Consider the following 12084-nt stretch of genomic DNA (forward strand, 5'->3'; position numbering starts at 1 on the left):
CGTTACAGTAGGTGCATCTACACATGCAGAAAAATGAAACATCATGAGAGACTGAATGAAGTTAATCTGATTTAACACAAAAGATTGAAAACTGACTGGAGTACAGTGAATAAATTACCTCCTTGAGAAGAGGCCCCATGGCACTAAAAAGACTTCAAATAGAAAAATGTGTAATAAAATAAAAATGGAAGATACAGCCATTGCCTAAAGTAGAAATAAGAAACCAGTCTAACTGAAGGTAATTAATCACCCAAACTAACAAGGAAAGTGGTGGACTATTCATCTCTTGATATCTTTAAAAACCAAGATGGATTCTGGATGATTTGGTACAGTCAATCCCAAATTATTAGGCTCAGTACAGGAGTAGCAGAATAAACGATTTATGTCATACAGTAGATCACACTGGTCTATCTGTCTTTCCTGGTCTTAAAAATCCAGAAAAACAATGTTATGATATTGAAGGATCACTGTTTACTGATCCTTATGTGTAGAAATTTTATTCAGAGATTCAATTCCTTTGGTGTAGCCAAAGATAAATGGAAAAGCTATTTTTTTAAATGACAATACTTTTTAAAGATCCAAATGAACTAAAAGTAAAATTCCCTCCTTTGCAGAATTTATATGGTCTCAGCTCCTGCACTTGTCCTCTCTGCAAAGTTTGATTTCACCCCACTTGAAAAATGTAGAGACTTTAACACGCTAGACAGCTGTTCAATTTAGTTTCAAGTTCCATGACATTTCAATTCTATATCATGAGATGTCAAAGGCACTTGAGCAGTCATACAAACAATTTACTGTGGGGTAAGAGTGCAAGGGAATTTACTGTATGCCAGCTCCTCTGTGTTAACTACCTGTATGCCTGTTTTTACCCCACAGTTTGTGGAAGCTAAACCATAGTGACATAACTCTGCTTCAATAAGAATTAAGCTATTGTGGCTCAGTTCACTTACTGTAAAGTAAAAGTATGCATACAGGTAGTTATTACAAAACAGCTAATGTACATTAAAACCCAGCTGCGTTTATCCCACGGTAAACTAATTGTATATCCATATCTTAACTTGGGTGAGGTGAGTAAGGGATACTTTAATACAAGACCTGTCTCCATGTTAATATAGCACTGGCTGTTCTATCAAGAATAATCAAGTTTTTTCCCAAATGTAGCTCGCATTCATAAAGGTACTTATCAAATGCTTAAAATGGAAGAAGTCTCATTAGACTTCAACATGCTGCTATTTAGGCATTTGCTGAATCATGGCCTTACTTATCAGTATGCATCAAGCCCAGTCTTTAGCTGTGTGTGTGCACTGTTCTTGAAGCAGTATCAGGGGTTTCTATTTGATATATTGCTGGTGCAAGTAATTTAAGGACAAAATGAGTCAACCTACACCTCAGCAGCCTAAAATTCCAATTCATTTTTGTTTCAACAGTGAATATCTCATTAAAGTAAAACTCACTACTTCTTTAAAAAAAAAAAAGAGAGAGACAGAGACAGAGACAGAAAAAGAGTTCTGTTTTTATCAACCAACTTTCATGTGAATCGTATCCAGGGTTACACAATAACCAGTTATGGTACTTCATGTACCAATTGAAATAAGACTCCAAGGTCATTAAAAAAACCTGTCCTTAGTGTCTTTTCATAAATATCCACTAATATTTTGCAAACATTTCATTACTTTACAAAGGGTTTAACAAATTCTAGTTTTCTTGTATCCATAATTTAGATGTAAAAAGGAAAAAGCCTGTGCCATAAAGTCCCACTTTGCAGGTGACAAGTGAAAATAAGGCAGCTTCTTTAAGGAGTCACTAAAATGGCCGTCCTCTGCCACGTTTATTCTTAAGATGGCCAGCAGACCGTCTGAGGTTTTTCCTCTCCTGATGATGCTGCTTCTCAGCTTCCTGCTGTTTCTTCTGCTGCTCTGACTAGAAAATGTGCAAAAACAGACTTAGTTAGAATTCCTAACTTCCTGAAGAAATTATTCCAGCATTAGTAAAGTCTGGAAAACTTCTCATCAGCAAACAGTAAAAATTGTACAGTTCTAAACATAACAAAGGGAAAATAGTAATCTACTTGCATTAAACATGGAAAACAGTTTATAAAGCGAACATATCAACTTTTTAATCCAAGTGCCACAAAAAAAATTGTGTTTTCATTTTACATACTCTACATTTGTTTAGGTACAATTTTAAGAGATTTTAGGAAATAATTCTATTCAGGTTCTCATAACCACACCAATTGCAACAATATCTGAACATCTGTATACGGAGTTGAATTTTAACAAGGAAATGTTGGTAACTTCACTACTATGAGTAATGTTAAAGAAGCTTATTCTACTTTGTATTTTTCGATTCTGATATTGTTTCTTAAAATTATGTACATTTCAAAGGCACAGTATTTAGCAAGAATCTTAAACTTTCGGTTCCCCACAACTCTCTGCTTCTTAGCTTGACAGTTTGGACTTTAATACTGTTCACACTGCAAATGTACACAAGATTTTACTTTGTGCTTTTCTGATGGCAGCTCTACTTCATGGCAGGGTTCATGTTCTATTCCAATGACTCATAAATATTAAAGTCTAGAAGATTTGGTTCCTATCTTGGTTAAAGATGGCTATCACATTTAGACTTTACAGAAAAGGTGTTTCAAAGATAGAGGGGACAATTAACACAAATTCCAAAGAAGCTATAATTTGACATTTTACATATATCATATTACACAAAACTGAGATACTTTTACATTACTAGGAAATATTTTTGTACTTTGCTGTTAATATTATTCCCCCTACTCCTTAATGGCCATGCCTGGCCTGGGTGGGGCTGAGGGACCTATCACCCATAAAATCCCTTGGCAGGTTGGATCCAGCCCATGGAACATATTTTGCCTCACTCCTGCATTAAGTACGCTTCAATACAAGCAGGAACAAACCAGAACAAACCAGCTTCCTAGCCTGAAATTCAGTTGCCTCCCTAGAAAACCTATTTGTAAATTCAGGAAACAAAAGCAAAAAATATTTCACCTAGCTCACACCAGTAGATGCACCTTAAGAACTGACTGGCAAGATGGAAACAAAGGGACTGAGGCAGAGACCAACCAAGTCCATGAGTGCCCCCCACCCCGCAGGTGGGGTGGGGGGTGGGGAGGGGGTGCACTATGTGCTCTTCCCTCTCAGCAGCTCACTTAAGCACAGAACATGGATGGCAGTGGGAAACTCTCTTCCAGCCTCAATGGAAGGAAGCTGAGATACCAGCAGGTCTTTACTGTTTAATATTTATGCAACGAACAGCAATCCTGCAAATTCTCTATTGTGCAAATATTGTTTACTGAATGCACACACGTAAATATGAAGAGCTGATTTACTTTTAGGAGTTACAACATGTAACCCCTCCAATAAATTATGAAATAACAGGTTAATAGGGAAACAAAAGCCAAGCAAACCCAAAGTTCTGAACGGAGAAGATTTATACCCTGGATTACAATCTGTTGCTCATTAGGCAGACCTTTAGGTAGGAGAAGGAGTTGGCCGACATGGCTCAGACTGCAGAAATCATGACCTTAGACTTAAAGCTGTTTCTAGTCATGGGTGTGATTTTCTGTTCCTTGTGATGTGACTAGTGTACTTTAGAAACTGTAACAGTCTCAGTCTCTGTCAAACCCATAAAGTCATTATTCTAAAAGAAAAAAATATCTGGAGAGTTTTTATGCAAATTCTAGTGGGAACAAAATTATCAAAATCTGTAATACATTATAGGAGATATAGACAAATTTAATTTTATATTCAATTAAATTGATACATACCATTATGCTCTGCAGGATACATTTCTCTCCCAAGTATACATAAAGTAGATAAAAGTTTAATTCTTTATTGTGACCTCTACTTTGGGAACTGCTGACTTAGAGATTATCTTTCCTGCACTGAAGAGGTAGGAGGCTTAAATTTAAACCAACTCGAGTGAGCCTGTCCACAGCAGACCCATTCCTCTTGTAATCCAATTAGCAGCACAATGTGACTGGATTAGCACAGTGATGGATTTAGACCATGATCAACTGGTACAATGCAAGGCACTACATCCTCACTGCATTACTAGCTTGAGCGTCAGCACTTCAAGCTATCACTTGCCTTACCTCCTTCCAACAGGTGGTCAGATCAATTACTGCTTTGTTGAAATGTATTGCCTGTTCTTTTCTTTATAAGCAGATGTCAAGAGTGTCCAGATTTCAAAAAGTGTCATTGACTTATGCACTGCTGATATGGAGCTGGCTTGAAACGTGTTAGTTTTGTCTCTTGATGACCAAAGACCTTCCTCCATGCACTCCTTTTCTCTTCTAACCTGCCTGCTAATTAAAGTTGTTACTTTTTAATCAAATGAAATGCAGCTTGTACTGGCACTGGAATCTAAAGATATTTTACAATAATGTAACTGCCATGATAACAACTTTGGAAAAAAACAATACTTAAGAAACTCCAGGAAGTTATCCCAATTCCTTTGGAAGGAAGCTGAGATTTAGACAGAAGCAGACACACAGGTATTTGGGTACCACAGCAATGGCCACAGCACAAAAAAATTGTTCAACCTCCAAATACACAAGGGCCAGATGTACATACTCCTGTAGAGAGGCATCTACTTTGCGTTACTCTCCTGCCCTCTTTCCAAAAGATATCCTACTAATCCTTTGCTGCACCTCCACCTTGCAGTTGGGACATCATAAATCAGGAGTTGGTAATGATCCTAATAGTGTCAAAATCCCGCTGGGCTTGCCAACTGCATTCTCTTCATCCTGAGAAGGGCATATCATATGACATGGCTCCTTTCCAGTCCATTTTTTTTCTGTTCCCAGGGACTGCAGAGCCTGCACTGAGCAGGACCAGCCTTTGCAGTAGGGACTTTCCATCCCATTTTACTTTGCTTCATTTGCCATCTCTCTACTTCAGACCAGGGCCGATATACAGCAGTTACTTATTAACTAGTTTTTTTTACCACAATGTTACAAACTTCTGCAGCATATGTATTTCACTTAAACAACAACAGCTACAAATATACTGAGATGAGCAATTAAATAAATCACTTGAAAGAGAATTGTAACAGTGATACACATTCTGCTGGGATCAAGTCCAAAAGTGACATTTTGAGCCATTCTCAGATCTTGTTCCTCTCAAAATCTTCATGAAAAATGCTAATAGAAGCGGATCTTTCATTTGTTCCCTATCATCAATTGTAGAAAGCTTTCTATCTCAGCACTTTCTAATTTAAAGCTGCTATAAAAAGATCATGCTTTGGAAGGCCTGCAAAGCTTACTTAATTAGAGGTATGGGGCTGCCATATCAGTTACAGCAGTTGGTAAGGCCCTTAAAGAGTGGTGAGGCTTTGTACAGTTACACTGCAACTTGGGACATAATCAAGGCACTTTAAATTTCAAACTGAATACATGGAGCAACACACAACATATCAACGGCTTGTGAGAAATTAGTAAGAAGGTCTAGTGATTTTACCTTACATGATCCTTTTGTCCCAATGTGCCAGGAGTGGCACATTCTAATAACTCTTCCAGATACTCTCTCTATTCCACTGCTGTTTTATTTTGTGAGAGATGGTTAATTGACAGGTGATGAACAAGAATGGCTTATACCAAACAAGCTCACCCAGAGGAAAACCAATTTCAGCAGAAAGATACTGCCCACTGAAGTATCACCTGATATGGATTTTTAACTTGTACTAATTCTTTACACAAAAATGCTGCTACCTGAACAGTGAAACAGCAGCTGTTAAGACTGCAAAACTATGCAGGGCAGAAAACAAAGAAAAATCCATCCAGCTGAAATTGCCTGGAAAAGTTAGGTAGGTAGAATTCAGTTATGCATACAAACTGGAATTTGGCAGGTACACAGGGATTACAGCTCCTGTGAACAATGCTGTGGAAATCTAAGGACCAAAAAAAGCGGTCAGGAGTTCTGTTTTATCATACTAATGACCCAGACGGAAGATTTTCACCTATGGTGTCTGAGATGTTTTGGCCTAGAAACCAAACTCTGATCAGACTTGATACCAAGATCATATGCAGTCATGTCATCTAATGATGTGATCCCATCAGCAAATGGAACTAATGGGTGCCTATACACATGCTCCAGGGTAGGGAGGGAGAGGGTATTTTCATTAGAGCAGCTGCAGCGTCTTGTGTATTCAGTGTCCTGCACTTCAAAATGGTGGCAGGGGCACTTTAACTAAAGTTTGTAGAGTCTGCTCTGTTGTGCTCTAATCAAAACGCGTCAGAGCACATGTAAAAGCGCTTTACGTTTCCCACCAGAATCCAAGGGGATGGGCACGCTGCCTGCATTAAAAGAGCGGAGACACACAGAGCACTAGGTGAAGATATTAGGTACCAGACACTAGGTGACTGTCATGAAGAAGAGGTGCTGTCAACTAAAGAAGAAATCAAGTGGGACATTTGTTTCAGGTAGTTTTAGTGTTTCCTGTTCTTCCAGACAAATTAAGCCACCATGCCTGTTATGTCTTAAAAACATTTTAGCTCACCTTTTTTAATCTGAAGGTCACCTGCTTGCTGCCTACTGTGGTGTCAGACACACTGAGGGTGCCAAGCTTCTCTTCAAGTTTCATGCGATCTTCAAGAGTTTTTCTACAGAGAACAAGATGAAGTCAGTTTCTTTCCAACAGCAACCAGAGTGAATAAAACAATAATGAATGGAAGAGAATAAAACACAAGTGAAGAAAATCTCAAACTCTAAAAAGTCAATCCCATAACATGCAAAGAAAAAAAAAGACTGTAATTGAGTTGTACTTCTGTCATTGACATCAAGCAGCCTAGTCCATAAACACAAATGAAACAGGCTCAAATTATTTCCTCCTAGTATTGTTCATTATGAAGCCCCTTTTCAGCGTGTGCTTTTCCTTTAAAGCCTAGGCCCATGTTAAGACAAAAAAAAATCAGACAAAATGACTCCGTGCCATTCCTACAGAATCAACATCTGCTCCGGGAGCAGTTTTCCATGGACTGTTAAGGAAGACTCAGGAATAGTCATTGAGGCCAGGTACAGACATTACACTTTTACCAGTATAGGTGATTGGAAACCAGTCTATACCTGTAGTTTGGCACAGGTAGACTGGCTGCTTTAAAAACAGCAGAACCCGATTTAAGGTTTGCTCCCCCCACCAAAGGACGAATGTGTGTTTTGTTCACAACCGATCTAATCTATACCACGACTTACAGGAAACTACGTAACTTAGACAGATTCCACCTCAGGCTTTTTGAATGTCTGTACCTAGCCTTAGAGAGGATGCATCTAATGTACTGGTCAGAAAGGATATTTAAAACCAGTTATACCCATTTTGCTTGGCAGTTTTAAAGTTTCTAAAATGAAAAATTTTCCATCCTGAATAAACTTTAAGGGGGGGGGGGGGTGTAACAATTCCCTCGTGATTATTAGCATTTTTTATTCCCTTGTTAGTAGCAGATGTCTGGTCTGATTAAAAATAACAATTTTGACTCCAGCAATGTGCATGCTCAATATAAGTGGTTCTAAAGCAAAGCAGTTTATATCTGACTTTAAGAGCAGGAAAAACTACTCAAAGCCTACTGTTTAAACAAATACAACCAAGTATTACAACTGTATACTAATGAAAGAAAAACAAATGTAAATGACTGATAAGACCGATTAGCAGGACCCTGATCTTGTAAGGCACTCCATGAGGGCAGACCCTTGATTTCTCAGCTGTAAAATAAGGTGCTACGTGGATAAAAGTTAAAGATACTGTACTGAGGAGATCATATAAGTGTCTACGGCTAGATCTGCATCTACAGAGTTCTAGTGGCACAGCTATTTTGGCTCAGGGTTTAAGAATAAGTCTCACTGATGCTTAGATTGCAAGTTCTTTCTGGTGGTGACTGTCTCTTTGGCATGCAACGGCAGTGACGAGCATGCTGACAACCTGATCTGCACTCTGTATTACAAGCAATGCAAACAGGGTGGGAGAGTCTAAATGACTACAAGAAAGATGGAAATATTTCATTTAGTGTGAAAAATATAGTTTTCTTTTAATTAACAGTACTAATAAACACACTAATATAACTATTTGAGAGGCAAGGATTTCCTGGAACATCGTGGCTACAACATCACTCAAACACTAAAATAACTAGTGATTTGAGATCTTGCTAATAAAGTACCCTACTACTAGATCTTTGGAAAGAGGGAAAAGAGACCTTTTGTGTGTAAAAACTATAAAGCATACATACTAGCGAAGTACTGACACATATTTCACAATTACTTTTGTGGAAGGGGAAAAATAGGTCAGCATAAAAATACAAGTGAAAACCAGCCAAAGTTAATGGAGGTTATGTGGATGATGTGGCTTACGGATTGCACCCCAAATATGAAGCCACTGAAGTTTCCTGGGTCTTGGTTTAAATGCAATTTCTATAAGAAAGGCACACTCATAAATTATGCAAAATAATTGCCAAGAACTGTTTCATTTCCCATGACTACGTACTTTGATTCTGGTTTTCCTCCAATATATTTTTAGTGTGTACTTGTAAAAACTTGCTCCATCTGTGCTGTTTGGGAAGACAAACTAAGCCTCAGAGCTAACCATGGCAGGAGATCAGTCACTGACAGTGTGGTGGGATTTCTACATTCAACTGAAGCTCCACTTTTCTCCCCTGTGAAAGGAGCATGGAGAAACGTGGCTACTACCCAGCAATTCTTTAGCATGACTGCTCAGGTACTGCTTCAGTCCAAGGGAAATGAACATGGGGAGATATTAGCAATACACCATAGAGTCATGTGTTTATTGTATAAACACATGGATATATGTATCCGTGAGTATACACAACAAATATCCTTGTTGTGATGCACAGTAATATTGTCCCCTATTAAAGGGGGGAAAAAGCATTCTTCTTTTCCAATAAACACTGACCCAATTGGTACTTTAAAAATACTGTTAAAGGACGTGGGTAGGATGCTCTTCGGCTTCTTGACATATAAAGAAAAAGGAAAAGCCTATCAGGATTTCTCCCTGTTCTTTGATATAGGGCTAACAGGAATATTAACTCTATTTGCTGAAGAATTTCTTGGCTTTTCCAGGGGAAGGAAACTATTTACTTTCACACCTTAACTGAAAGATGACAGGGACTCCATCTTACATTTGTAGAAAGCCAATGTTTAAAGGGTAGAGACTGAAGCTAAATGGGCATCACTGCAAAAAAGCACTTTATCTAGAACCCTTTCCCCTCTCAGGTGCTCAGCTCTTGCTATGTTAACCTTGGCAGTGTTATCATTTCAATCATTCTCCAGTATCCTACACGAGACAAGCTGAACTTGATGCAAAGCCAAGGGGGAAGAGAACATTTTTCAGGCCCTTATATAACAGAGCAGGGCACTCACTATATTTACAGGTAACTTTTCAATACTTCTGTCCTGAGGACTCTTAAGTTACTAAGAAATTTATAGCATGCACCAGTGCTTTAAAGTTGGGCTTTGAACAATGCTGAGTCAGGAACATGTCAAAGAAACACCCAGTTTAATATAAACCATAAATGTTTTCTCCAGGAACAACATTCTACCAAAAAAAAAAAAATACCTAGCCATTAAGTGAGCAGTAGAGCCATTAAGGTACTTAATTACATTGAACACAGACCATCATTCTTTAAACTTGGCTAAATCAAATCTAAGACAAGCATGCCAACCTCACCAAATCATATTTGCCAGTACAAATCTTTCCAATTTTTAGTTCAAGCAGTCAGTATAAAATAATACATTTATTACTGTATAGGGCTAGTAAAAAAACCTTGCCTAAAGTCCTCCCTTCTTTACAAAATTTTTCCATGTTCAAACACTTAAGAAAAATTAAGTTTGCTGACAGCCGACTAAGCTTTTAGAACCAGCTACAGGAGATTAAAAACTGAGAGGAGTTGGTCACTAAAAATATTAGAATCGTGTGAAAAGTAGTCCACAAGTCTGAAGCTTGCCTGACAGAGTGTACACAGCTTCATTTATCATACATCTTGTAGATTAATAGGTAGAAAAACAATTTTGCCACGGTAGGACAATTCAACAACAGCAACTTGCTGAAAAAGGAAAAAGGCTGCAATTGTCTTCAGATCGATTTGTTTGTTTAGTCATTCTTCATTTCCTCTCCTATCATGTCAGCATGTCTTATTGCTTTGTTTTCCAAGTTGGCCTCAGCACCTCACATTGCATCTTGTAAGTTAACAAGACATGCATTTGGTAGCACTGTTTAGTAAAAAATAACCATTTTTATTAAAGGAGACTGTTAAAAGTACACTCACAGCTTGTCATTACTAACTCTCCTTTAAAATGCTGTAAAGAGCAAAAGTATTAACTTTCAATTTCCTCAAATAGAGTAAAAAAAAAATTGTGTGTGTGTTTGAAGTAATGTCCACAGTGAGAGGGCTCCTTTACTTACATTAATTTCTTCTAAGTGTTTCAGTCCCTTCTCTAGAGTTGCCCTTTGTTCATTTACCAAATCTTTCATTCTGCTTGTTGAATTAAAGCCCCCATGTTTGTGATCAGGAATCTGGATTTTCTATTTCCCATGGGGAAACAGAGAAAAATGCAGATTTTTCATTTTAACAGAAAAGCCCAGTTTTGCAACAAGCTCTCCGCAGGGGGCTGGGAGGGAGCAGGGGGACAGCAGTCAGGCAGGGGGTGCTATGTGTATGTACAAGCAGTGGGCAGGGGACTGAGGGGCACCAGCAGGGCTGGGGGACCTTTCATTTTAATCACCGATTTTGAGGTTCTTAATCAGCAAATTTGCAATTTTTTTTTTAGGGAAAACCAGGATCCCTGCTTATGATACTTCCTCTGTCCTTTGTCTTCAAATTATTTAGTGTCCCTGAAAGGGTGTAGGACATTAGAGGTCTTTAGATGAATTTGCTAAAAAGAACAGGTTGCAAGTTGGCAGGTATGCTGGCATTTCTGGGCAAATGATGGAAATCAGAGCACCGTCCCAACTGATCCGTTTTTCTTTTTCAGGTAAGTTTTGAAGTTGCAACACACATGTAAAATGTGCACGTCTCCCTCGTTTAAGCATATAACAGCCTTGGCCTACAGACTGCACATCCCAAAAGAAGTTTACAAGGAGGAAAAAAGCAACCCTATCCTCTGGAATTAAAACAATCCCAAATGTACTAACTCTGTGTATGAGTCCAGAGAAGATTGTTGCTTTAGCTCAGTGGTTCTCAACCTTGTTATACTCAAGGCACCCCTCAGAAAGTGCTAGCTCCTAGTTTTCTTTCTTTTTTCTTTTTTTCTGATTATGGAAAAATAATAGTACAATTCTTCTGTTGCAAAAAACTCAGACCACAACAGACCGTTTTTTAACGCTATGGATTCCTGTCTTAAATCTCTAGTTTTATCTTCCGACTCACGTGTAGGTGTTTGCACACCTGACAGTGCTACTGTTGCTTGGCGCCCTGCAACACCCTTAAAAGGATCCCATGGAATCTCTGAAGCCATAGGACCTGGGCTGGGAATCGCTGCCTTAGCTGACACCCAGACTGAAAGCTACAAATTAAATGTGGGACTCAAATAAAAATCTAAATCTAGACTTCCAGCAGAGCACAGAGAAAACCTGCAGACTGGAAGCAAAAAAACAAACATGTTTCATCCAAAATGCTAAGCGTCAAAGAAAAAAGGCTAAAAGCATGTTATTTTAGTCTTCTGTTCAAGGAATGCTTTACTCAGTAAACACTGAGAAATCCTGAGGTGTTCTACCACGCCTAATGAAGGGTCAGAATGTAAATCTCTTACTCATACACATTATGCACGTAAGTGGGCACACCGATGTCAGCATGACTATGTGTGAGCAAAAGTTCACCAGTGTGAGGGAGGTATCTCCAATCTGGCTCAGAACATCGAACCCTTTTCATTTAAAATACAGCACAGGAACTATACATGTCGAACGTGCGTAACTCGGGGGAACACAGATGCAACAACTGTGTTATTTCAAGTCATACCCCACAGTCAAAGGGTCTGGCTTTAGAAAAAACTACTTTCAAGTCTACCATGGAAGTTAAAACAACCTGGCCTGCATGCTATAAAAAGGTAGCTGAGGACA

The 12084-nt window shown here is 38.6% G+C and overlaps 1 protein-coding gene across 1 annotated transcript in view; it reads right to left on the reverse strand.

The window, feature by feature from the left end:
• Positions 1-1495: 1495 nt before the first annotated feature.
• The window catches only part of NOL10 (nucleolar protein 10), a 73489-nt gene continuing 62900 nt past the window's right edge, over positions 1496-12084 (reverse strand). Inside the window, exons 20-21 of the mRNA XM_006021792.3 lie at positions 6526-6628; positions 1496-1920 (exon numbers count right to left, since the gene is read on the reverse strand). Of these exons, the coding sequence (XP_006021854.1) occupies positions 1804-1920; positions 6526-6628 (220 nt within the window). The 3' untranslated portion in view covers positions 1496-1803. The remainder of the gene's footprint in view (positions 1921-6525; positions 6629-12084) is intronic.

This window comes from Alligator sinensis, unplaced genomic scaffold (genome assembly GCF_000455745.1).
Source record: "Alligator sinensis unplaced genomic scaffold, ASM45574v1 scaffold678_1, whole genome shotgun sequence".
NCBI classification, from domain to species: domain Eukaryota; kingdom Metazoa; phylum Chordata; order Crocodylia; family Alligatoridae; genus Alligator; species Alligator sinensis.